Source organism: Neopsephotus bourkii, unplaced genomic scaffold (genome assembly GCF_033783945.1).
Source record: "Neopsephotus bourkii isolate Nb327-2 ecotype Australia unplaced genomic scaffold, CSIRO-AGI_Nbou_v1 NB_1760, whole genome shotgun sequence".
Lineage (NCBI taxonomy): Eukaryota > Metazoa > Chordata > Aves > Psittaciformes > Psittacidae > Neopsephotus > Neopsephotus bourkii.
In genome coordinates, this window is record NW_026902234.1 from 3588941 (window position 1) to 3611333 (window position 22393).

Sequence of the window (22393 nt, forward strand, 5' to 3'; positions counted from 1 at the left end):
ATGGTGAAAAAAAACGCAATGCTTGCGGGGAAATGACCCCTGTTCCTACTCTACCAGAAATCCTGGGTTTGGAAGCAGGGGGTAAAAAGCTCACCAATGTGAACAACTGTTCTTTCTTGGCCATTGTGCAGAATAAACTGAGGAAGAGCAAGAATACAACTGCACACAGCTAAGCCCTGGGGCTCTCTCTACCAGTGGGATTACAAAAAGCTAATTTATTATAGCAGTATTAGACTAAATACTATTTAAAAAGCTACATGACAACTGTTTTACATTAATGATTTTAGTGACATTCATACTGAAATTAGAAATTAATCTAGAACTAAAAGTGGCAGGGTTTTTTTTTTTCGTCTTTCTTTGGGAAGTTACTTTGGGACAGAAAGTGACTTTAATCAAAGAGAGACAAGAAAGCACCTGGAGATAGGCATAAAATGAACTGACACATTAAAAGCTAGTTTTCTTCTCCCAGTTTTAAGTTAAACTGAAGAAATAAAACAGAGGAAGGTAATGAATTGACCATGTCTTGTCACTGTGTTTTTCAAGGGAAGTATGTATCCATGGTCTTGGTAGATGAGGCAAAACAAGTTTCCCCACTTTTTGTATTCCCAGTTGATTTCGCAACTCTGAATAAACAGAATACCATCTTTACTTGTGTAAGAAACTACAGCCGCCTGCCAGGTGTCTCCAGATGAAGGCTTCCTGTGCTGCAGTGTTTGATCTAAGTTGCCATGCTTAAAAAGTTTAATTATTTTGATAACTCAAACCAGACAAAATATAAAAATCTAACTGCAGTGGTTGCATTTTAAAATACCCTTTATGACACTATCTAATAAACCAAATTCCTGTGGTTTTGGTATTGTAACCCCTTGGCCCTCTGTTTTGGACCTGACTCTAAGGAAGTCTGGCTCTTCCACAGGCTTTCACAGATGTGAAGGGAGTTATTACTGATGTCCTAGGGTCATTTTGTTGTTAGTCTTACAATCAATTGCTTCCAGAAAACTGGTAATAGTCCTGGAAGGGACTATGGAGCATCACTGCTGCTGGAACCTGAACTCCATTGAGTGCAGCACTGACAGCACACCAACCAGCATGAAGACAGCCAGAGCTGACTGAAAGCTGTAGCACCTCCTTGTATTCTTACTGCCACCAGTCAATCCCCATTATGACTGCCCTTCTTTCAGCTCCACTGATGATCAGCTACAAAAATGCAGCTCCTGAGGATGCCTAACGTGTTCTTAAAAATTCCCATGCTCATCATCCATTCTACAGTCTGCCATCACGCCAACATATCTTCTGATGTCAGCAACTATCTACTGCACCTCTCTTAAGACCACCTCTTTTTTTTCCCCTTGAGCATCTCCTTATCCCCTTGACCCAAAAAACCCTTATTTTTAAGGCCCCTTCCAACCCAAATCATTCTAGGATCAACCAATCATCTAGGATCAACCCAAATCAATCATAGGATCATTCTGATCCTATGATTCTGGGACTTAAAAACCTGAGGGCTTTCACAGAATCACAGAACGGTCTAGGTTGGAAGGGACCTTTAATCGTCATCTAGTCAGTCTCTGTGTGGGGAGTCAGAAACACATCAGTGTCAGAATTGACAAAAATTAATTAAAGGTAAGATCATATAGAAAGACAGTGTAACCCACTCACTGCTTAGACATTGCAACACAGCAGTAAAGACAAACATCAAAAGTCAACATTCAGCAGCAAAACAGACTTCTCAGCCAAGGTTATACTTTGTCTCATTCAGAAAAGCTATGGCAGGTTTGGCTGGTGGGACTTTTTTGTTTGCTTGGTTTTGGGTTTGTTTGGTTTTGTGGTTTTTTTTTTTGGGGGGTGGTCTTTTCTGGGGGTGTTTCTTTCTTTTGTTTGTCTGGTTTTTTCCTTTTTTTCTTTTTACATATATAGATATTATTTTTGTTTTTTTTTTTAAACTGAGTAGACAGAGAAGCCACTTTATCCAGACAGTCAGCTTTCACTAGAATAAACAAGATAAAAAGCTTTCCAACCACACAGACAATTAAGTGCTATTTTTGGACTCTTTAGTAGCAGGATGAGCTGTGTTCTTGCTATCCAACAGAGGAGCAATAAAAAATACATCTTTGTGTCAAAAGGAATGCTTAAGATACAGAACTAAAAAGCCACCAAGCTTAGTATTAGGACTGGAAGGAACCATAGTGGTTTGGGGAGACAAGTATACTGTGCTGTAGTACTCCATGAGCATCACAACAGCCTCTGCAACAATAGGATGTCCTCCGTTCATCTCCTTACCCTTTTAATTCATCAGCTAAGCACATGCCAAATTGCTTGGTACCAGTTTCCATGCATCTTCTTATCATTAGCCGGTAACGAGGTTCAAAGACATGGAGTGGGCAAGGGATGGTAGGGAAGGCCATGGTACACACGAAGATGGGAACATCTTTATTCAAACTGTAAGATAATTGTTAAAAAAAAAAAGAAAAGGAAAAGAAAAAAAAGTTCAGCTATTTTCTGGGTACTGCCCTATTCAGCATAAACCCTTAATGTAACAGAGATTCCAGTGGTTTCCTTAGATTCATTCCTCATAAACCTGTATCTGGTCAAGGTTTGTCTTTTTTACAAGACAAACATATTTCAGGACTCTTTCTGTTTAATGTATTAAGGAAGCAATCCCTCTAATCTACTTTCATATAGGAAAAATAAGGAAATTATAGACGATTTCTCAAATACGTACATACCCCTACATCTAGCTTAAATACACAAGGCAAGATTTTGGTGATAACCTTTTGCAGTAATGCAGTACCTAACAACTAGCCATGTTCAAAACAAGATGGTAGACAATTCCCAAGCTCAGTTAAAGCCCTTTAATTTTGAAGAAGCCCACTAATCCAGTTAATTTTTTTCAAGCTTACTTCTATGTTTTTTGTTTCTAGTTGAGTTGTAGCATAATAGTCACAAATCACTGACAAAACTGGATCCTTGAACTTCTCCTGACCTGAAGTACAACCCATTTATAATTTGAATTCTACCCCCAGAAAACTCTCATTATAACTGTATAAGCATTTATGCTGTTTCAGAGAAAAAAGCAATTATATTTTAAGATTACTGTTGTGCCTCTCTACCATTCAAGCATATCGTTGCAAGTTTATCTGCAACAAACATGTTGAAAATACTAAACATCTGGCAGGTTCATTTACAAATTCATTCATTCTGTGCATTTTCATAAGCAAAATGAAGCAGTAATTTAGATTCAGAAATAAATTTTCTCACAGCTGCCAGTACTAAAAAGAGCACCTACTTTGACAATTCCTTCATTTCTTCCTCATAAACTTTCTTCCTTTCAGACAATTCCTCTGGCAAGTAACGGACGATCAGCTCTTCTGTAAGAATGGTCTTCTTGTAAGTTCTGCTTGCCAGAAACTGCAAAGAATAATCAACTCTTAAGTCTGATACGACGATAGGTAACATCTCTTCCTCCCAACCCACCCGCTTCCTAAGGAGAAACAGCATGTTAGTCAGGATTCCTCTTCCTTTGAAGCCTTCCACTTCAGGATAAACTTCAAAGTTTCATTGTAACTGCACTCCAGTGCCCATCTGACCATAACCCTGTGCCCTTTTTTGCGGCAGAAGTTGTGCTAACAGCAACAAAAGACAGTCCCTCCTCACCTTTGCAGAAGATCTACATATTCTTTTCACCTAGAACTGCCAGGTTACTGTTAAGAAGTACTACAAGTACAAGACACCTTATTCCTGCTGGAACAGAAGTGCTAACCAAGGAGTAAGCACTCCTTGTTCACCCCAGGTAGATACAAACTGGAAATGTGGTATGAACAAGGCTACAGCTGGGACTCCGAGGCATAAGACTGGCATGATACTGGAAGTCTCTATTCTTTTAAGCACCAGTAAACCTCACTTGTCTTCCAAGGAATGATGAAATATATTCTGAAGTAAAAAACGTCTGTGCACAGCTTTATGCTGTGACATTATTGTGTTCTGGTTTCACAGAAATACAGAATAGATCAGGTTGAAAGGGACCTTTAAAGGTCATCTAGTCCAACACCCCCTGCAATACACAGGAGCATCTTCAACTAGATCAGGTTGGTCAAAGCCCTGTCCAACCTGATCTTGAATGTCTCCAGGGATGGCGCATTTACCACCTCTTTGGGCAACCTGTTCCAGTGTTTAATCACCCTGATTGTAAAAAGTTTCTTCCTTGTACCTAGTCTAAATTGACCTTTGTTTATTTTAAACTCATTACCCTGCGTGCTATCACAATAGGCCCTGCTAAAAAGTCTGTCCCATCTTTCTTATTACGTCCCTTTAAGTATCGAATGGCTGCATTAAGGTCTTCCTAAAGCTTTCTCTTCTCCAGGCTGAACACTACAAACTCTCTCAGCCTGTCCTTACAGGAGAGAGGTGCACCAGCTCTCTGATAATTTTCATGTCCCTCCACTAGACCTGCTCCAATAGGTCCATATCTTCCCTGTGCTGCACACCCCAGAGGTGAATGCAGTACTCCAGGTGGAGTACTCACCAGAGCAGAGTGGGAGAATCACCTCCCTCCACCTGCTGGACACACTTATTTTGATGCAACTTGCAAGTAGAGCACACAAAATCCCCCCATAAATGCTTGAAGAACATAGCTTTGTGCATTCCTTGTTAATTGGGGCAAGGACATACTTACTTCTGACAGCTTTTCTTTGCAGAGTGGGCAATGTGGATTATGGTCAAGGCAACGCTCAAGGCATTTGAGGCAAAAGGTGTGTCCACAGGGAGTGGTAACAGGTTCATAAAACAACCTGAACATGAAAACATGGAACAGAAAAGCTAAGCTGCCTCCACAGACAATGCAGATTCCCAAGCTAGAAAGGAGTGACTAGACTTAGCCATCTCTTACATTCCTGCATTTGTACAATGCACAGGTGAGTTGTATCTAAGGATATAAAAATGGTTTTCATTTTTAGAAGTGGTAAACAATGGACAAAACCACAGTGTAAAGACTCGCCAGATGAAAGAAAGGTTCAGCAAAAAGGAACAGAGTAATGATTTAGACATTCTCTGGCCAGCTTCATTCTGACACCATGAAAAGTGTCTTCAGAAGCTACAAAGGCTTAATCCCAGGTCAATGCAGTTTTACCTCATGCAGAGGGAACACTCAAAGTCCGATGCATCCACCAGAGTTGTTGGTACTTCATTCGAAGTGATGGTGGTATTTTCAGGTAAAACATCTGCATCTAAGTAAAGAAGACAATTACAGTCAGTATTTAAGTGTTACTGCAAATTCAGATGCTGCTTAAGTTGGTTTTCCATAAAGAACCCAATTTTTCTCCCTTTTTTTTTTTTGAAGTTTTGTTCAAAACAAACTATTTTCCATCCAAGTTTCAGAGTTTCTGGCAGGAAATCTTCTGGAGAGCAGAGAATGATGTTTATGGCCAGAGAAAGCACTTTAGGCTGAATACTCATGATTTGCTTCTCTCAAGTTTTTTTGTTGGTGCTTTTTTTAAAGTCTGTTTTTTAAAACACTCTGCTATTGCCTTCCCACCACCATCACCACTCCCACAACAGCCAGGCCAGATGTTTTTAAGTACATTAAGTCCAGAATTTAATTTGTTTACACACAGTCAAACCATTTCATCAGTGTTTATTATAGATTTCTCAGCATGGGTAATTTTTCTTACAAGTATAAAAGAAAAGCTTAAATTCTTCTAGACCAGGCTGCTGTGCAAATCCAAAGTTTCAGACAGCTTAAAGCTTAAGGACTACTGAACTGCATTAGTTAATACTGATTTCACTAGCTCAGTACTCTGAAAACCTGGAGGCAAAACACATCACTTAAAATTCTGCCAACCCCGGGTTTTGGGGGAGGTATATATATCCCTGTAGTTAACATGCTTAAAGCATATGGGCTGCAAACTTCGAAGCAGCAGCATTTAAGCTCAAGAGCTATCAGCTTGAGCTTCTGTTGACATTTATACAAGCAGACTCTGCAACTTCTTTTACAATCCACATCTTTGTTGCTCAGAGATGAGTTGCAACAGAGCCATGAATGCTGCCTCCACGTCCTTTTTATTAAACATATTATTCACCATTAAAAAAAGCTCAGCTTTTTATGTTAAGCTCAAACACTAGGATGTTTTGTTAAAGTGTAACTTATGCTCAGCATCTGGTTTATCTTGAGCACAGATGGGACAAGGGAGAGGGTACTGGTGGTGTGTGGCCTACAAAGAAAAAACAGCATTATCTTTAACCTACATCTCACATGTTATCATTTAGTAATAGCAAGAACCTAACTGTGTTAATTCTGCAAATAGTAACAAGGCATTAGGATCTAGCACAGACCAGAAATTAATGGTTATGGGTAAAACACGATCTCTGGCCTTTGCTGCGAAGATACAAACAGGTCAGATTTCACAATCTATTTACTGAGTCTGCAGTTCACAGACAGACAGGGTTTTTCCCTTCACAGCAACGTGATCAGACACTGGCCACACATTGATCATTTGCAGAGGTGGCAGACAGGCAGAAGCACTTGAAGACTTTTCATATTGCCAGGCAGAAGTCAGTTTTATCAAGGTGTGGGTTGGTTTTATTTTTTCCTTTAAGCAGAAAAAAACACAGCATTTTCAAACTATTTCAATTAGCAGCATTTTCAAACTCCCTTTTAACCAATTACTTCACTACTCACTGCAATGTATTGCCCTCAGCATTTTTATCCTGAGTACTAAAACCACTCTGGAGGTCTTTGTTAGAAGCTTGAGAAGCATACCAATCATAAGCACAGCTATCAAGTGACAGAAAACTGGGGGGCTTTTACCCTTTAAAAGGCTCCTTTGTTTGCTTGGAAAATTTCATGTAAAGTTGCATGTGACTGTTTCTGATGCCAGCTAAAGATTAGTTTCCAGGCTTACTGCACCTTTCCTTCATATAGAAAGACACTGAAGTTCAGCTATACCTCTGAGACCCAGAAAATGGAAATGGCACCAGCAACACAAAGACTAAACTGTTAGTGGATTACACACAGGAAAGGAACCATTTGAGAAAATAAAATACAGTGCTCGTTTAATGAATTAAAAAACTGCTCTGGAGTAAGGTAAATAGGCTGTTACGGCAGAAACAGACACACTAGACAACAAAATATTTTTCCAATCCCTGTAGAGAATGTTTCACCAACAAAAAGGGAGCTGGAAAAGTTTACCATTTTTCAGTGTGTGCAAGAGAAACCCCTTTTCTAAGCCACAACACAAACCTTTTTTAGGGACCTTACTGGGGACATCCAAGCTTTGTAAGTCCCTCATATCACTGGACAGTTTTCTTTTTAAGCCAACCCCAGGTAAACTGGAGAGAATAGCTCCCAATGACTTCTTGTTGTCTTCAAAATAGAGATCCAGAACATGATGGGGAACAGGAGAATCAGTGCTTCTAAATACATCAGATTCTTGGGACGGGGTTTTTGTTAGCCTGAACACAGTATCCTAAAAAAAATTAAGAACAGTTATGTACAGCATTACACAATTTTGCTTTGGTGTTGCTTTTGTTTGGTTCTTTTTTAGCTGTATACATCACCGATATGTCAATGTCCCTACAATGAGCAAGGGAGAAAGGTCCGTATAAAGTCAGCCAATCTCTATTTGCATAAAACAGGGCCACTTCTCTCCCTACAGCTCCTGCCTCTGGAAATTATGTTGCTGTCATACTAAAATCCCAAGTGGAAAAGAAATGCCCACAAGTATAATTGACCCCCACATGAAGGCATCACAGGTTTTCTGAAGCAGTCTGCACTTCTGAGGAAGTACATCCCCAGAAGAGATCCAACAGCAATGGAGAAAACAAGCTGACCATGAAAGTACATGCCTATGTGAGTGCAAACAAAGACAATGTCACACAGATCAGACAGAACCTTGTGTTACTATTGGTATTTTTATGTTGAACACATCTTACTTTACCTTTGAGGACCCAGCAACAGAGCTATCTTCCACAGCTGACTGTGTGTTAATGCTACTCAGAAATGCAGGTTTCAATCTTGTATAAGATGTTCGACTAGAGAAAGGTGCTGTTAGACTATCATGCACATTTTCAAAGGCTGGGAAAAACATCTCACACATTATCTAGTCAGTTAGAGAGAGGAAAAAAGAAAAAATAGTAACAATTATGACATAGATATTTAGGTTTGCATGAACACAGATACACAAACTTCACAGCTTCTGGAAGCCAAGAAGCTTGCAACAACCAGGACACCTTGCATTCTCCCAGTGCCCACAGGAACCCTGAATGGCTGTCCCTACTATAACCACAGGCACATCCCAAAGGGCTCTTCTGGTGCCTACCTCCCTTCCCAAAGAGTTCTGCCCCAGGAGCACCTAGGGCAGCACACTGTTGCACCCTTCTCCTGCCTCTGTATGTTTCCACCTTGGCCTTCAGATACCTGCCCCCACAAGTCTACAGACCATCCTCCCCTATCAAAACCAGTTAAGGAGAGATGTGTTTAAGCTCTCCTCATGCCCTCTATCCATCTCCTTTATCCTCAAGCAGATTTCTCCCCTAGCTAAAAGCTGTGTAGAGCCTGTTTCTTCTCTTACCAGTCCCCATCAAGTGTCTTGCCAAATCCCCATTTCTTTTTATAAAAGGTTGCCTGTATGGATGGTCACAGAGAACCAGAAGATGGTTGATTAACACCAAGTGTGTTTAACTTTCCATAAGGGACAAACTGCTAGAGACTGCAGGATTTTTCCAGGACAGAGCAGCACAGTTCCTCCTTCTCAACTCTCTGACACTTCATACTAAAAAGTGGTTTTCTGATGGGCACTAAAATTAGCAGCCTTGAGCCTATGAAATCCAGATGTACTGAAATCTGTCTGACACACTGCAACTGTAATCTACAAATGGCAGTGGCCAAACCTACAGATTTGCAGTGGAATTCACAAATATGCATTCCCCCTGGTTGAGGCATCAACCAAACCCAAGAGGTGCCTTGCACAGCACAGTGTTAACAAGGTTTACTGGAGAACCCACCAAATCAAATTATCCTTTGGCTGTTTACTATCACTTAAAATAACATGAATTCTACTTGGCTGCAGGAGTAAGAGCAGCACGATGGCCAAGAAGTGGCCAGTAAATACATTTTTTACCTTTTGGGCTTCTTTCTTCATTGAGCTCCATTCAGGATTTAAGGCAACACAATAGAGAAACTCCTTCAATGCTTCCTCAGTCCTTTCCAATCCAGAAAGAGCTTTTGCTTTCACATAATGACCCTGTTCATACAAAGGAAACATACAGATCTAGAGATCACTTCTGAAGTGGCAGCAGACAGCAGCAAACAAACTTTGAAATTCAGCTATTCTGCACCTGAAGAATAAGACACTTTTGGGGTAACAACCTCTTTGACACATGTGTCTGAAGGAGAGCCAGCTCCTTTTGCTGAAAGATGATTCCCCAGGAACCCACTGCTGCATCACATCCTGCCAAAGACACCACTCCTTAGACAACTTTTCCTTACAGGGGTCCTGATACAGAATGAAGAGGGGTATTTGTCTCCCTAGGCACACTACTACGTATCCCAGCAGGCTTGATACCCCAGCGAACAGTTTCATATACCAGGGCAAACTTGAGTAGTGAAGCTGCATGGGAAAAGCAATGGCATGAGTCAGGCTGGAGGTGGGAGCTGAGGGAGCAAAAGATTTTATGTTCAAGACACTCTCTCTTCTCCTCACTAGGCCAGAAATGATTTTTTACCTATTTTATTTGGCTAGAGAAGACCAAAAACATTATGAATTTAGGCCAACTTACCAATGCTTAACCCAAAACCTTTCAGTTCATCCTACCTCTCCCACATTCTAGAGTAGCACATGGTCAACAGCTACGGTGATCACCTTGGGGACAAGTCCTACTTTATCCCCACAGATATCAATCTGCAGTTAAAATCTGCAACTATGAAAACTGCTTCCTTAACAATTAAAACAAACTAAGTGTGCATTTAAACATTTGCTTCTTGCTTGTTAGACAGAAATGTGGCTTACAAGTCCACCTCTGATCCACATGTATATCTCTAGGCTGTGTTAAAAGTACAATTTCATTAGTCTAAGAGATAAGCAGATGCCAGATCTTTTGGAATTAGTATGAAGAATAGAAAAGTGTATCACATGGCCTTTCTGAGCAGGTACCCTCAAGCTTTCAATACAGTCCTTCAACATGAAGTCTGTTAAAATCTTTACCTTCCTACTGTTAGGAAGAAGGAGGCTTGTACCAAAAGCAAATAACAAGCACTGGGTAGGACAGTTTAATTAACATATGTCATTTGGCAACATGAACAAGAAGTCTCAGTACATGCCAGCCTCTCAAGGTGAGATACATTTTCTTCTCCTGACTGCAGTAAGAAGAGAGGTACTGTGAGGCCCAACCCTGACCTCCTTATGTTGATGCTTGGAAAGCCTCTGTAAAACCTTTTTAGACAAGTCCTAACATGCCTGACTTGCCTGCCAAGATTACTCTACTGCATCATGAAGGCTACAAACGCCTCATCTTCTGGGGCTACAAGAGCAATTTCCTTATCCAAGGAAAAGGGAGAACTGAGCTGGGCTATCTACAGACAAAATCAGAATCAGAGACCTAAAGTTACCTAGAAATACCTGAAGATCCAACAGCAGACGTTCAGGCCATGAACTAGAGGCCCCTACACTTCAGAGAATACTGCTGCCACCTTCCCTTATTTTCACATGGATTAGAGTAAGGTCCAGGCAGGAGGGCCTCTGTTTCTATGTGTTACATAAAGTACATCTGAAAATTTCTCCCTTCCTCAGAGACTCCAAGGACCTGATTTTCATAGCAACTGAAAATAAACTGTCTATTGCTGTAGTGACTATAGTGGACCCAAGAACTTCACCAGTATCTCATCGAGCCATTAGAGTTATTAATAAGCCAAAAGGTATTGACAAGGAGCTGGTGTCTGAGCAGCTACTCCCATGATGAATTTTATGGTTTTTTTGGGTTCTTTTTAGCTACACAGCGCATGTTTGAGCTAATAATCTCTGCCACTGGATGAGGTGATGCAAGATACATAACAAAGCAGATGCCCAGGATTCCTGGAGAACGTGGATTCTGGATCAGCACGTTTCACATGGAATTTCTCACACACGCAAGTTAAATGCGTCTGTGACACTGCTGATTATGTCATGATGACAAATTTCCTTTACAATTAGCATTCTTCAGAGATGTGATTAATAAAATCTCTATTCGCCTGCAACTGACATGCATCACATTTCCATGGAATCAAGGAAAAGCAGAAAAGACACTTCAAGAAAACATCTAAATGTGCATAGCTCATCTTTTTCCCTCTGCAGAGAAAACCAGCCAATGCCACCCAAGATGGATTCCTGACTTGATGAGAAACGATCCTGGACAGAAAGCCTTCAGAGACAAGTACCCGACTTATCAGAAATTAGATGTTTCAGCTCACACTACTCTGCTTACCCCATCTGCAGAGACTTAGCTGCAGCCCCCTGTGCTGAGGGGTCCTTACAGCCCCTCCTTAGGCTTTGCAAGGCAGCCACAATCTGCCTAAAATCCTTCCCCAGTTTCCTGTGCTACCCTCTCCAGGTAGCACCCATGGGCTTTATCTGGTCAAACCTGTACTGCAATTTCACTACTGATGGGTGAGGGACTGACTGGAGATGTAATCTTAGGTGGAGTGAGCTGTCAGACACTCAGTCTAGCCTCAGGCAACCAGCAGTTAGGATGAGTACTATGTGCTTCTTTCATTTCTCTCTCATAACATCATTTCTGATGCTTGCTCCAGACTGCCCACAAACCAGTGCTCCTTCCTTTTGTTATGAAAAAAATTCCCAACCCTCTTCATGAATCACCACGATGCACACAGGATTGCAGAGATGACCTCAACAGTAAATGGGGGTGGGGGGAAATAGCCCTAAAATACAGTCTGAAGTGCTCCTCAGAAAGACACATTGGCCAGCAGCTGTCAAAGCCACCCACTGCCTGGGGCACAAGACCCCACAGGGACCTGCAGAGCCACACTGGGCTGCCAGAACCAATTCTTCTGCCAAGCTGCAGCACTAGCCCTAACAGATCAATGGGCACCAGCACAAAAAAAACCACATCACCACTGAAATCCCACCAGCTGAAGACAGGATAAGGACCTCACAGACTTGTCCTATGAAGAACTTAGCTTTCAGTAGACATTTCTAGTCCTGATAATGCCATGATGTTCTTCCAACAACACCCTCAGCAGCACTGTCCCCACCACAGACAGAAACCTCAAGAACAAGAAGTTTTCATTTTGGTTTTTATGACATGCAGGCACCGTACCGCAGGCCAGTGGGGTTTGTTTCGGCAGAGGACATCTGCGTCGTGAAGAGCTTGCTGGTAGTTTTTCATCAGCGTACAGAGCTCTGCTCGCTGTGCTATTAGTGAACACTTACAAGGAGCTGGAAGACAAAAATGGTTGCAAGGAACTCCATTAAAAGAAGAGTTAGGAGGTGTTAAATATAGTAACCTAATTTCCAGAGTAACCTAAAAAGCATTACTGTACAATGGTTGCATTTATACTCTCCTGGAATGGGAAAAAAGGCAATTCCTTCCTTCTTTGAAACATATTCTTCTCAGCCTGTCAGCAACCTCTACTTTTCATCTAGCAGGACAGATTTCACATTCACACACAGGATGCCACCTGCTCTTTCCCGCACCTTGCTCACAGGACACTTCAGAAAGCAAAAAGAAAAAAGCTCCAAATGTTTCTCCCCACAGTGTGGCTTTGTTTGAATGAAATCACCAACCCAGGACTTCCACTGAATGCTCCTGTAAGAAAAATGCAAGCAGCCTGCATATTCCATATCCACTTGCGTACCTTTACCCTCCTATGGGCAGGTACACATGATCACACACAATGCCTCAGTACCCATACACTCATGTATAATCAGTTTGCATAGATTATGAACATCTCAAGCATTATTATCTAGTCCCTTCCTAAGGTCCCAACAACACATTAAAGATGGAAATCTTCTTCCAGCATAAAATTCCATAGAATTACAAAAAAAAACCCTGCCTGATCCATGTTCAGCTTGTTCATTGGGACCCAGACCCCCCCAGGTATTTTCTACAGGGCTGCTGCCTAGCCCAGCCCATCCTGTTGCACAGCATTACCGCGTCCGAGGCACACTTGCCTTTGCTGAAGTAGGCAAGATTGGTCAGCCTATGCTCCAGGTTCTTGGTCAGCCCTGCCCTTCAGTACATCTGCCTCCTCTTCCTCCCCCTGTCTGGCATCATTAACAAACTTGCTGACGTGTTCTGCCTGCTCAAGAAGGTTGTTAATGAATGGCTGACACAGTTCTACACCATTACCAACACCTAAGCAATGCCACTAGCAGCCATCCACCCAGCAGCCCTCAAGCCATTAACCACCACCCCATGCCCCTGATGGTCGAGTCAGTTGTCCAGCCTTCACCCCTACTTCCTCAGCTTGACCAGGACACTGGGGCAGGCTGTGTCAGCAGCCTTGTAAAAACACACTAAGTCCCAAACAACACTACGCTTTTATTGCTAAAGTTATCTGATCTTAGGAGATGAGATTCAGGTGTCATTTCCTCTTGTTCACTCTTGACCTTCATGTGCTGGGAAAGGCCTCCAGAGGGCTGGAAGCTGTCTGTCTAGTGGTGACAGCTAAATCCAGTAACCCTCAGCCAAATGTGAGCTGGTTAAAACTATCACTGGGATTAAGCTTTAGAAAGACTCTAAGGTGTGCTGAGAGACAGCACCACCTCATTTCTACAGGTCTTGAACTTCACCTCCAAGATAGGTCTCTCAAGACTTTTCGTCCAGGTGTCACCTCCTGCGTGTCCCTGTGCAGGACTCTTGCCTCCATACCTCTCCTGCTCTCTCCAGCCTGCTCTGCCTTCACTGTTTGCATCTCACTTCAGCACAAGCATTTTGAACATATCCTCAGTAAGAGCACATTGCCCATACAAAGCCTGGGCATACACATACATGTCTATAGACACACAGACAAAGCACGTAACTGCTACAGGTGCCAGTAAGGATTAAGTTCAAGCCCCTAGCAGGAGGGATGGCCTAAGATCACATCTCCATCCTGACACCTCCTCCCCTGACTTGATGCTGGCACTCGTGCAGCAAACCAGGCTCGCGTGGTTGCACAGAGAACCAGAGCAAGCAATCAATTGACTGGAAGCTAATCCAATAAAAACAAACAAATATAAAGATTTAAGAGGATCAGTTTCTCCTCAGCTGGCTCACTGCACTGACATGCAAACACCCAGTGCCAGGACAAGAGATGAGAAGGAAGGAAGCAGCAAGTACTCCTGCCTCTTTTGGCTGTAGCATAGGCTGAAGCTAGATACACTAATTGCAGAATGACATACCAGGGATGATGCTGCCCCACTGGGCACATCACTGGTCCCAGACAGTGATGGCTAGAGACTACACCTAAAATAAGAAGTTCTGCAAAAGCTGGTTCACACTGTGGGGTTTCTGTCATTCTTTTCTTTGGTTGGCTTGTTTTAACTATTACACATGCAGACTTCTGCAGTGATCCACATTTCCAGCTGACCTCTTAAAAAGATTGCAAGTTAAATGAAATTGAAAACAACCTAACATCTTCAAAAGCGAGTTTGTTTTTTTTTACTCTTAGAAGATGCTCAAATATAAATTATTTAATTTAGCTACCATTTAAGCAATCTGTCTTCTGTATTAAATATGAATACACACTGTTATTTCCACCATTGTATCTGCTGCAGGAGCCAGGCAGTGCTGGGTGGAGTATCTTTTGGCACCAGGGGGAAAAGGAAACAGTGTTAAGATTAGGGGGCAAGCAAGCAACCTTCCTGCTTCTGTTCCTTCTGCCCATTTCAGCCATGCTGATGCTTTCTAGCACTTTTCAATACACAGCTCAGCACAGTTCATATATTCGGCAGACCAGAGAACACAGCTTCATCTGCTCTTCTGGGGGATCTTGCCTTCACTGCAAAAGCTTTAACCAAAACAAGCCACCACGGTGCACAACGGTGTAGCAGAGGCTGCAAATCTTCCCAAAGCAAAGTTCAAAGGCTCTTTTCCAAAGGCAAAAGAACAAGCTACTGAAAAAAGGAACCCCAAGGCAAACTAGAAAGCTCTGCACGTATTCAGGGCTTGTACTTCTTGCTCAGTGAGTCTCAATCAGAAAGCATAAGGTGTGGCCCATCTTAATGAGTAACTGGCAAAGAATGTTTAGTTAACAGAGAGAAAGGGGATTTAAGAACAGAAAAACATAAACCAGCAGTGTTTATGAGACTATACTGTAACAGGTTTTCTGTAGCAAGATGAAGCAGCCAGACAAGATGCCATAGGTGGAGCAGTGTCCATTCAAGCTCACCTCACTCCCTGACACAGCAGCACAGCCTGAAACCTCACCAGCTCTGTGCTCATGCATCCTTCATCCCTGCCAGCCTCCAGCTGGCCGTGGGATCATCCCAGGATAGTCTGTGGCTGGTCCCAGGGCAAGGCTAGGTGGACTGACACCTATTCTCTGTCAGTGGAGCTGTGGCATCAGCTGGATGACTTCAATTTCGGGTATGTGCAGAAGTATGAAGAAAAAGTTAATATCCAGCTACAATCTAATAACTACAGGGTTTCTATAAGCGCTATGATATCACAGAATCAACTAGGTTGGAACAGACCTTTAACATCACCAAGTCCAACCTTTACCCCAGGACTACCAAGACCACCACTAAACCATGTCATTGAAGGCTTCACTACACGGTTTGTGAACACTCCCAGGGACAGTGATTCCACCACTTCCCCGGGCAGCCTGTTCCAATGCCTGAGCACCCTCCCTTTTGGTGAAGAAATTGTTCCTAATATCCAGTTTAAACCTCCCCTGGTGCCACTTGTGGCCATTACCTCTTCTTCTATTGCTTGTGCTGTGAAAAATAAATCATGCCACAGAAGGTGGAAGGGGAAGACTCAAAAGACATAACAGAGTTTGTGAGCACTGCTACATGCTGGCACACTATAAGAACTGTCAAGTTAATGTAGGGAAAAAGTCACAAAACAGCTGATAGTTTGTTTTAAAGTAATGCACCCATTCTTTCTTCTGGAGGTTAGAGAGACAAAAAAAAAAGTGTATTTTATGAACTCATTTATTATTTCAGGCCAAATTAAAAATAAAAAGCATAGAAATTTTAATGTTTCCACAATACCATGTGGTATTTCCTGAATGGCATTTCCGGAATCAAGCTCTTCTGGGAGCCTGCAGCTGCACAGCAGAATTTATGCCCTTGTCAGCAGTAGGGATCCACTGCTGAAGCTCCCAGGATCTGTGGCTCCAGGCAGGCGGGACACAGAAGCTTCTTCAGAGCTGCTGGTTCTGGGAGCCTTCCCACGCAGCTCCCTCCCTCCCCGCCATAATCCCAGGGCATCAAACCCCAGCACAGACAGTGCCCAGAGCCAAGCAGCTTGCTGGCTCTTTACCTCCTGGACCCTCCTTGGGACCACCACGTACTGCCTGCCTTGAGTGTGCTTGCCAGCAAGAATTTTCCAAACTCCTTAACATTCTGCTCACATCACCACCTTTGCATTCCTCTGCAGGTGTCTGTTAGATTGTGCTGTTACTTCTGCAGAAGCTAACACCCAAAATTACTTTTCTAGATATGCTCAAGCATTCAAGTTGGGGTTTTCTTTACTAAAAACACCCAAAAACCTCTGCTGCTTGAGTTTGTGAGGCTGAGAGGAGGACTCCCCATAATCTCCCTGTGCCAGAAAGGCATTTAGATCAATTAAAAGAATCCACCAAAATGTCCACAGATGACGATAAAAAGTTTTATTGTAATAAACTACCACTGAGGTTTAGTCCAGGAACTAAGCACAGAAAGAACAAGCTTAAAGTTGCCAGAGCTCCCTAATCCTCCTTATCTGGTGTTTCTTCCTAGAAAAGCATGTTTTATTCGAATCTATTTCAATCCTAAGCACATTTCTTGGATGCACGAGCAGAACTGAAACAGCGGCATCGCAAAAACACTGTTGTGTCATGCCAGAAAGAGTCAGTCTTACACAGGTTTTCAGGGGAAATTTTCCTTAAAGAAATTTCTGCCCCTTGAGAGAGTAAGAAACTTGGCCCATTTTGTTATATTACACATTCAGTTATGAACAATTCAGTACTGAAAGCCTTTTCATAAGATTAAAAAATAAACATTTATTTCCATTTCAGTGGGAAAATTAGCAAGATGCAGTAATTAACTGAATAGGAAGCTAGTTTTCTCCTCCAGCCTTCACGCAAGTATGACAAGCCCATGCATAGGGGCTGTTTGGTTGCGGGGCATGGCATAGAGCCCACTTGATGAAATAATTAGCAGAAGCAGTAAAGACATTCAGGACATTCAAGTAAAACCTCATTCCACCCTGAAATCCAGGGTCCACTTTCTAAACAGTTTAAGAGGGACAATGCACATTATGGCATACTTGCCATCAGCAAGACTACGTTTCCTCACTTTTCAGTCCGTCTTAACTGGATTGCTGGCTGCCCCAATCCCTGGAACCCAAAAAAATCTGAAGAGGGACTTTTTACAAGGACATGTAGTGACAGGACAAGGAGGGATGGCTTTAAACTGCCAGAAGGAAGATTCAGGTTAAATACAAGGAAAAAACTCTTTACCGTGAGGGTGGTGAGGCACTGGAACAGGTTGGATGCCTCATCCCTGAAAGCGTTCAAGGCCAGGTTAGACAGGGTTTTGAGCAACCTGGTCTAGTGCAAGGTGTCCAGTGAAGGTGGAACTAGAGATCTCCAAGGTCCCTTCCAAGCAAAACCATTCTGTGATTCTATGGTTAATAACTGACTTTTCTAAAAGAGTAGCGTTTTCTGAATATTATGGCTTTTCACTCCCTGCGTATACATCACTGGCAGCCTTCACGCAGTGAAGTACACAAAGCCCCCAGGGGAAGCGTGCAAAAGGTTTTAATGCACAGGGGATGCAAAGGAAGATGCCTCAGCCCACTCCTGCAGTCAAGCACCCTTCCACTGTTATTATGAAACAAACGCTTGCAAACAGTACTCTGCAGGCACATATAAAACCTGTTTTCACCATGTGAGCAAAGCTGGCAGATACAGCAGAGGACAAGTTTAGGAGCTCTTGATACAGGCTGAAGTGATGAGGACCAGCAGTGCAGGGTACCACCACCCTCTACTTGGAGCCTGCACCACCAGACAGCAGCTGGCTCGCAAGTGCGAAGACCTCCCTCATGCTGCCCACATCCAGTGTAATGAAACATGTTACCACCTCCTTGGAGGCGAGATACAGGACATGTTTTGCCCTGCAACACGCTAGGTGCTCTCTGGTCTGGAGAACACAGGGAGACATGAAGAAACTCCCTTGTATTATTACTTCGACTGAAAAAAAACCCACCACACTGGTGACAGATTATCTGGATTATTCTTAAGAACATACAATTTTAAGACTGAACTAACTTTCCTCCAGGCCTCTGTATTTTGCTGTTCAAAATCCCAGACTTAAGAACACTTTTTTCCTGTGTGCTGGACAAAATGCTTTAGATTCCAAGCACTTTTATTTCGGGCTCAGGAAGTCCTCAGCTGTGAAGTTTCATACATTATTCAAAGCTGGACTGTCATCACCACTAAGAACAGTTAATCTCTACTCCCATCACCACTCAGAAGAAGCACTCTAAGGGAAGTTATACAGATACCTGAAAGAGAAGCTGTTACAACGAAAGTGCAGCTAACTTTGCACCCTCATTTTCGTGTTGTACACACAGCCTCGCGAGGCAGAAGCATGCCAGACTGATTACATTAACCTATGGTCTAGTTTGCATTTCCACAACCACAAAACCAATGATAATCTTCTTTACAAACCCATTAAGTAATGAATGGCATGGTACAGCCAAAATCCTCAATGCAAGAATGTCTCAGTTTAGAGCTAAGTGTAACGTATTAGATTATTGCTCCCTCCCATCCAAATCCTATCTTTCAGTGCTTTGCTAGATGCATTCTACTTTTTCCAGATGAACATATCAACACCCCCTCCCTATATTTTAAGTTCCCACCCTATCTTTTAGACATTTGTGTACTGCTTCAGGTGACACATCCCAAGTCCATCTGTGGATGCTCATCACTAGTATAACAAAATCATTAGGTACACAAGTGTGACTCTTTTTCAGAGTTACTAGTTGTCCCACCATTTAGTTTGGGGTTCAATTACGGCTCCACTCCAAAGCTTCAGTCAGAACCGAAACATCCCTTCAAACAGCAGGTACAGAGACTGTCGCAAAGCACAATGCCTACAGAGTGAAGTACAAAGACATAACCAGCAAGACAAAACAAATCACCTCAAAAGGTCAACCCCCCTGCCTGATCTCCAAAGCACCCAATGAAAGGCCCTGACACCCTCCCCCCCCGAAACAGGGAGCTGTGCTAGGTGCACATGAACCCGTGATTTTGTAAGACCCCAAAGACATGCTGCTGTGCTGCTCAGCCCAGGTGGGACCAGCTAAGTAGATCTGCCATGATCATAGCTAACAAGATCAACCTGCAGCCAGATACTGTAGCATAATGACTTTACCAGTGATAAACTAGTTGCCCTTTTTTCTACCGGTTACTCTTCAGGTCTCTATAACCTCCCCTTTTTCCAGGTAAAGCCTATTTCAGCCCAGAATTTCTGACTCTGCAAGCTGCAAAAAGGACCTTGTTTCTCAGTTATTACCTCACTGCTTCTGTCCCAAAATAGAGCTGATCACTTCATGTATTTGTAAAAGAGAAAAGGAGTGGTGCAGTACCCTACTAAGATTAGGAAGCACAAGTCAGTTCTATAAATGTCTTCTTCCAAAGGCAAAAGACATCCTGTTATACTTTCTCATAGCAAAGGAAAAAGAACATGCTGTTTGAAGAGACTTCAGAAATTCTTCAGACTTTCTGCTACGCAGGTATAGTTCTTTTTCTAGGATTGCTGAAGTAGTTCAACTATTTATAGGAAATTACATCCATATTACATACAGCGGGGGGTAAACGCTTAAATACTCACCCTATCTCAAGTGGTACATAACTAAGTTACATAAGCAATGCTAACTACTTAAAAAAAAACACACCCCACACTCAAAAGACTGCCTATCGGTCAACATGACGCCTCTTCCCCTGCATGCCTGTGATGGGTAAGCCTCCTGCCCCCATGGCTCTAGTCTTGCAGCCCTGCAAAGCCTCTGCCTTCAGCAGACCCCCTGCAAGCAGGCAAAACTTCCACAGATCCAACTACAGGATGTGAGCTTTCACATGCAAGCTCTTTGCTAATCAGTAGTATGAGCTCCTGCTCCAAAGTACTTGACATGTTTCCAGTGGTATTGTATATGAAGTATTTACTACTGTTTTTCAAGCACTACCTCAGTAAAAAAAAAAAAAAAAGAAAAGAAAAAAAAAGAAAAAGACCAAAAAACCCTCAAAAAACAAAGAGGGGTGGATGGACACAAGTCTGCAAAATACTTTTAACTTAAAAATAACCCTCAGAATACTGCAACAGTCTCCAAGTAACGCCGACTCTACTTTTACACGTTTTTCTGCTCATGTAAAACAGAACAAAGAGGTTTTGGAGACAGCCTTTAAGCAGATTACAAGAGGCGATTTTTATGGAGGGATGGGAAAGTTCCTTTTTTTAGCACAAATCCTCTAAGCAGCAAGCATCTATTTTTTTCGTAGCATGTTATTTCAGAAAGACCACCTCTCATTCTTCACTTGGAAGTCACACTTTCCTTGAGGAGCTACAAAATTAAATATTCTTCAGATAAATTATTAAAATGACAGAACCATTTACTGTTCTAGGAGTTATGACATCTGTCTACCGAGGCTTTATTTTTCTCTTATGGCTGGTACATCAAAGACTTACTTCTTTACTACGGAAAACTGGAAAGTGTTCCCAAGATCCTGTGAGAAAGGAAGGTTCTATCAATCTCTTTTTTACCACATCAGAAAAATACAACTGACCTCGTCTTCTAACAGCAATCTATCTTCTTGAAATACTGTATGAAAAGAAGACACAAAGTGTTACGCAGAGAAGCTGTGGCTGCCCCATCCCTGACAGTGTTCAAGGCCAGGTTGGACTGGGCCTTGAGCAACCTGGTCTAGTGGAAGGTGTCCCAAGCCATGGCCGGGGCATTAGAACTGGATGAGCTTTAGGGCCCTTTCCAACCCAAACTGTTCTGTGGTTCTAAGATAATTCATATATAGGGTGCATGTGGATGCTCTCAAGTGGTTTTCTTTGAAAAACACAAGTTCAGTCCAAGCACACTGCTAATGAGTCCAAGTTCTTAGAAAACAGCAGCATAATTAATAAAATGGAAGGCCAAGGAATGCAGCAAGACACACTTGTTTTCTCTGTGCAACACTGCTAGTTGGTTAGGTTTTCTTTGTTTTGGATTGTTGGGGTTTTTTTAACCTGTTTGAGTTACCAATATAGAGGGGAGGTAGAAGGGAAGGAAAAGCCAAAGATACACATCAACTACTCACCCACCTAGCCAGTACACCGGAGTTGTACAATTGAATTTGTTTCCAGGAACACCAACATGAATAACTGTCTATATAAACCAGAGGAGATAGGACAGGACAAGAAGGCCAAAATGGTTTGCAGACACTCTACACTGAGGTCAACATCCCACCTGATACCTGAGCAAAGCAGCGTCCACATACCCAGGAGCACAGATGCAGGACCAAGCTCCCCACCATGCAAACTCAATGTTTGGCATGGGAAAGCAATGGGGATATGGTGACCCTGAGCAGGCAAATTCCTAGCACACTACCCAAACAGCCCAGTGAGCAAGCTGGGGAGCAGGAACCAGCATGACACTGTCCAAAGAGGCTCAGTCTGCTTGAGAACAGGTTTATTTTGGCCTGAGACCTCATGCGTACATGCCTGATGCTCTTTATGGCTCTATTCTACAACCTTCTGGCCTACCTCCTTAAACTGTTTTGAAGGCAGAATTTGGAAGGCACCAGGAAAGTTTCTGTTAATCACTTGACCACTACATTAATGCTAAGTGGCCACACTAAGCTTTCTTTTGGATCAGGCCAATTTATGGTGAACACTCACTGGGATTAGAGGGAAGAAACCCTTCTTCAAGGTCTGGCCAAGAGACACACCCCCCTCTTTCCATCAAATCTCAGGAAAGCACCTACATTTTGTTTCTAGCAATACCACAAACACTACCTTGTGGGCTGGGGGTCAGCATGCAGCTCTCCAACGAAGGAGATGAGAGATGGAGGTCTCCCTCGCTTGTCCTGCGGCGTGCTACCTCTGACACTACATCAGGCATCATAAACTGTTTCCTCTCCTTGGCCTTTCCTACACCATCCTTTATCCACTGGAAACAGAGATACAGGTAGATGACTTTGCAATAAACCCCCTCCCTTTGCACGTGT

General features: G+C 42.6%; 1 protein-coding gene across 2 annotated transcripts in view; it reads right to left on the reverse strand.

The window, feature by feature from the left end:
* LONRF2 (LON peptidase N-terminal domain and ring finger 2) overlaps positions 1-22393 on the reverse strand; it is a 35158-nt gene that overhangs the window by 7384 nt on the left and 5381 nt on the right. For both annotated transcript variants that reach the window (XR_009729156.1, XM_061377793.1), the window contains exons 2-9: positions 12304-12422; positions 9114-9236; positions 7932-8093; positions 7235-7460; positions 5126-5222; positions 4673-4787; positions 3287-3408; positions 2281-2439 (exon numbers count right to left, since the gene is read on the reverse strand). Coding sequence is in view for 1 of the 2 variants with exons in the window: in XM_061377793.1 (XP_061233777.1) it covers positions 2281-2439; positions 3287-3408; positions 4673-4787; positions 5126-5222; positions 7235-7460; positions 7932-8093; positions 9114-9236; positions 12304-12422 (1123 nt within the window). In the remaining variant the exon portion in view is untranslated. The remainder of the gene's footprint in view (positions 1-2280; positions 2440-3286; positions 3409-4672; positions 4788-5125; positions 5223-7234; positions 7461-7931; positions 8094-9113; positions 9237-12303; positions 12423-22393) is intronic.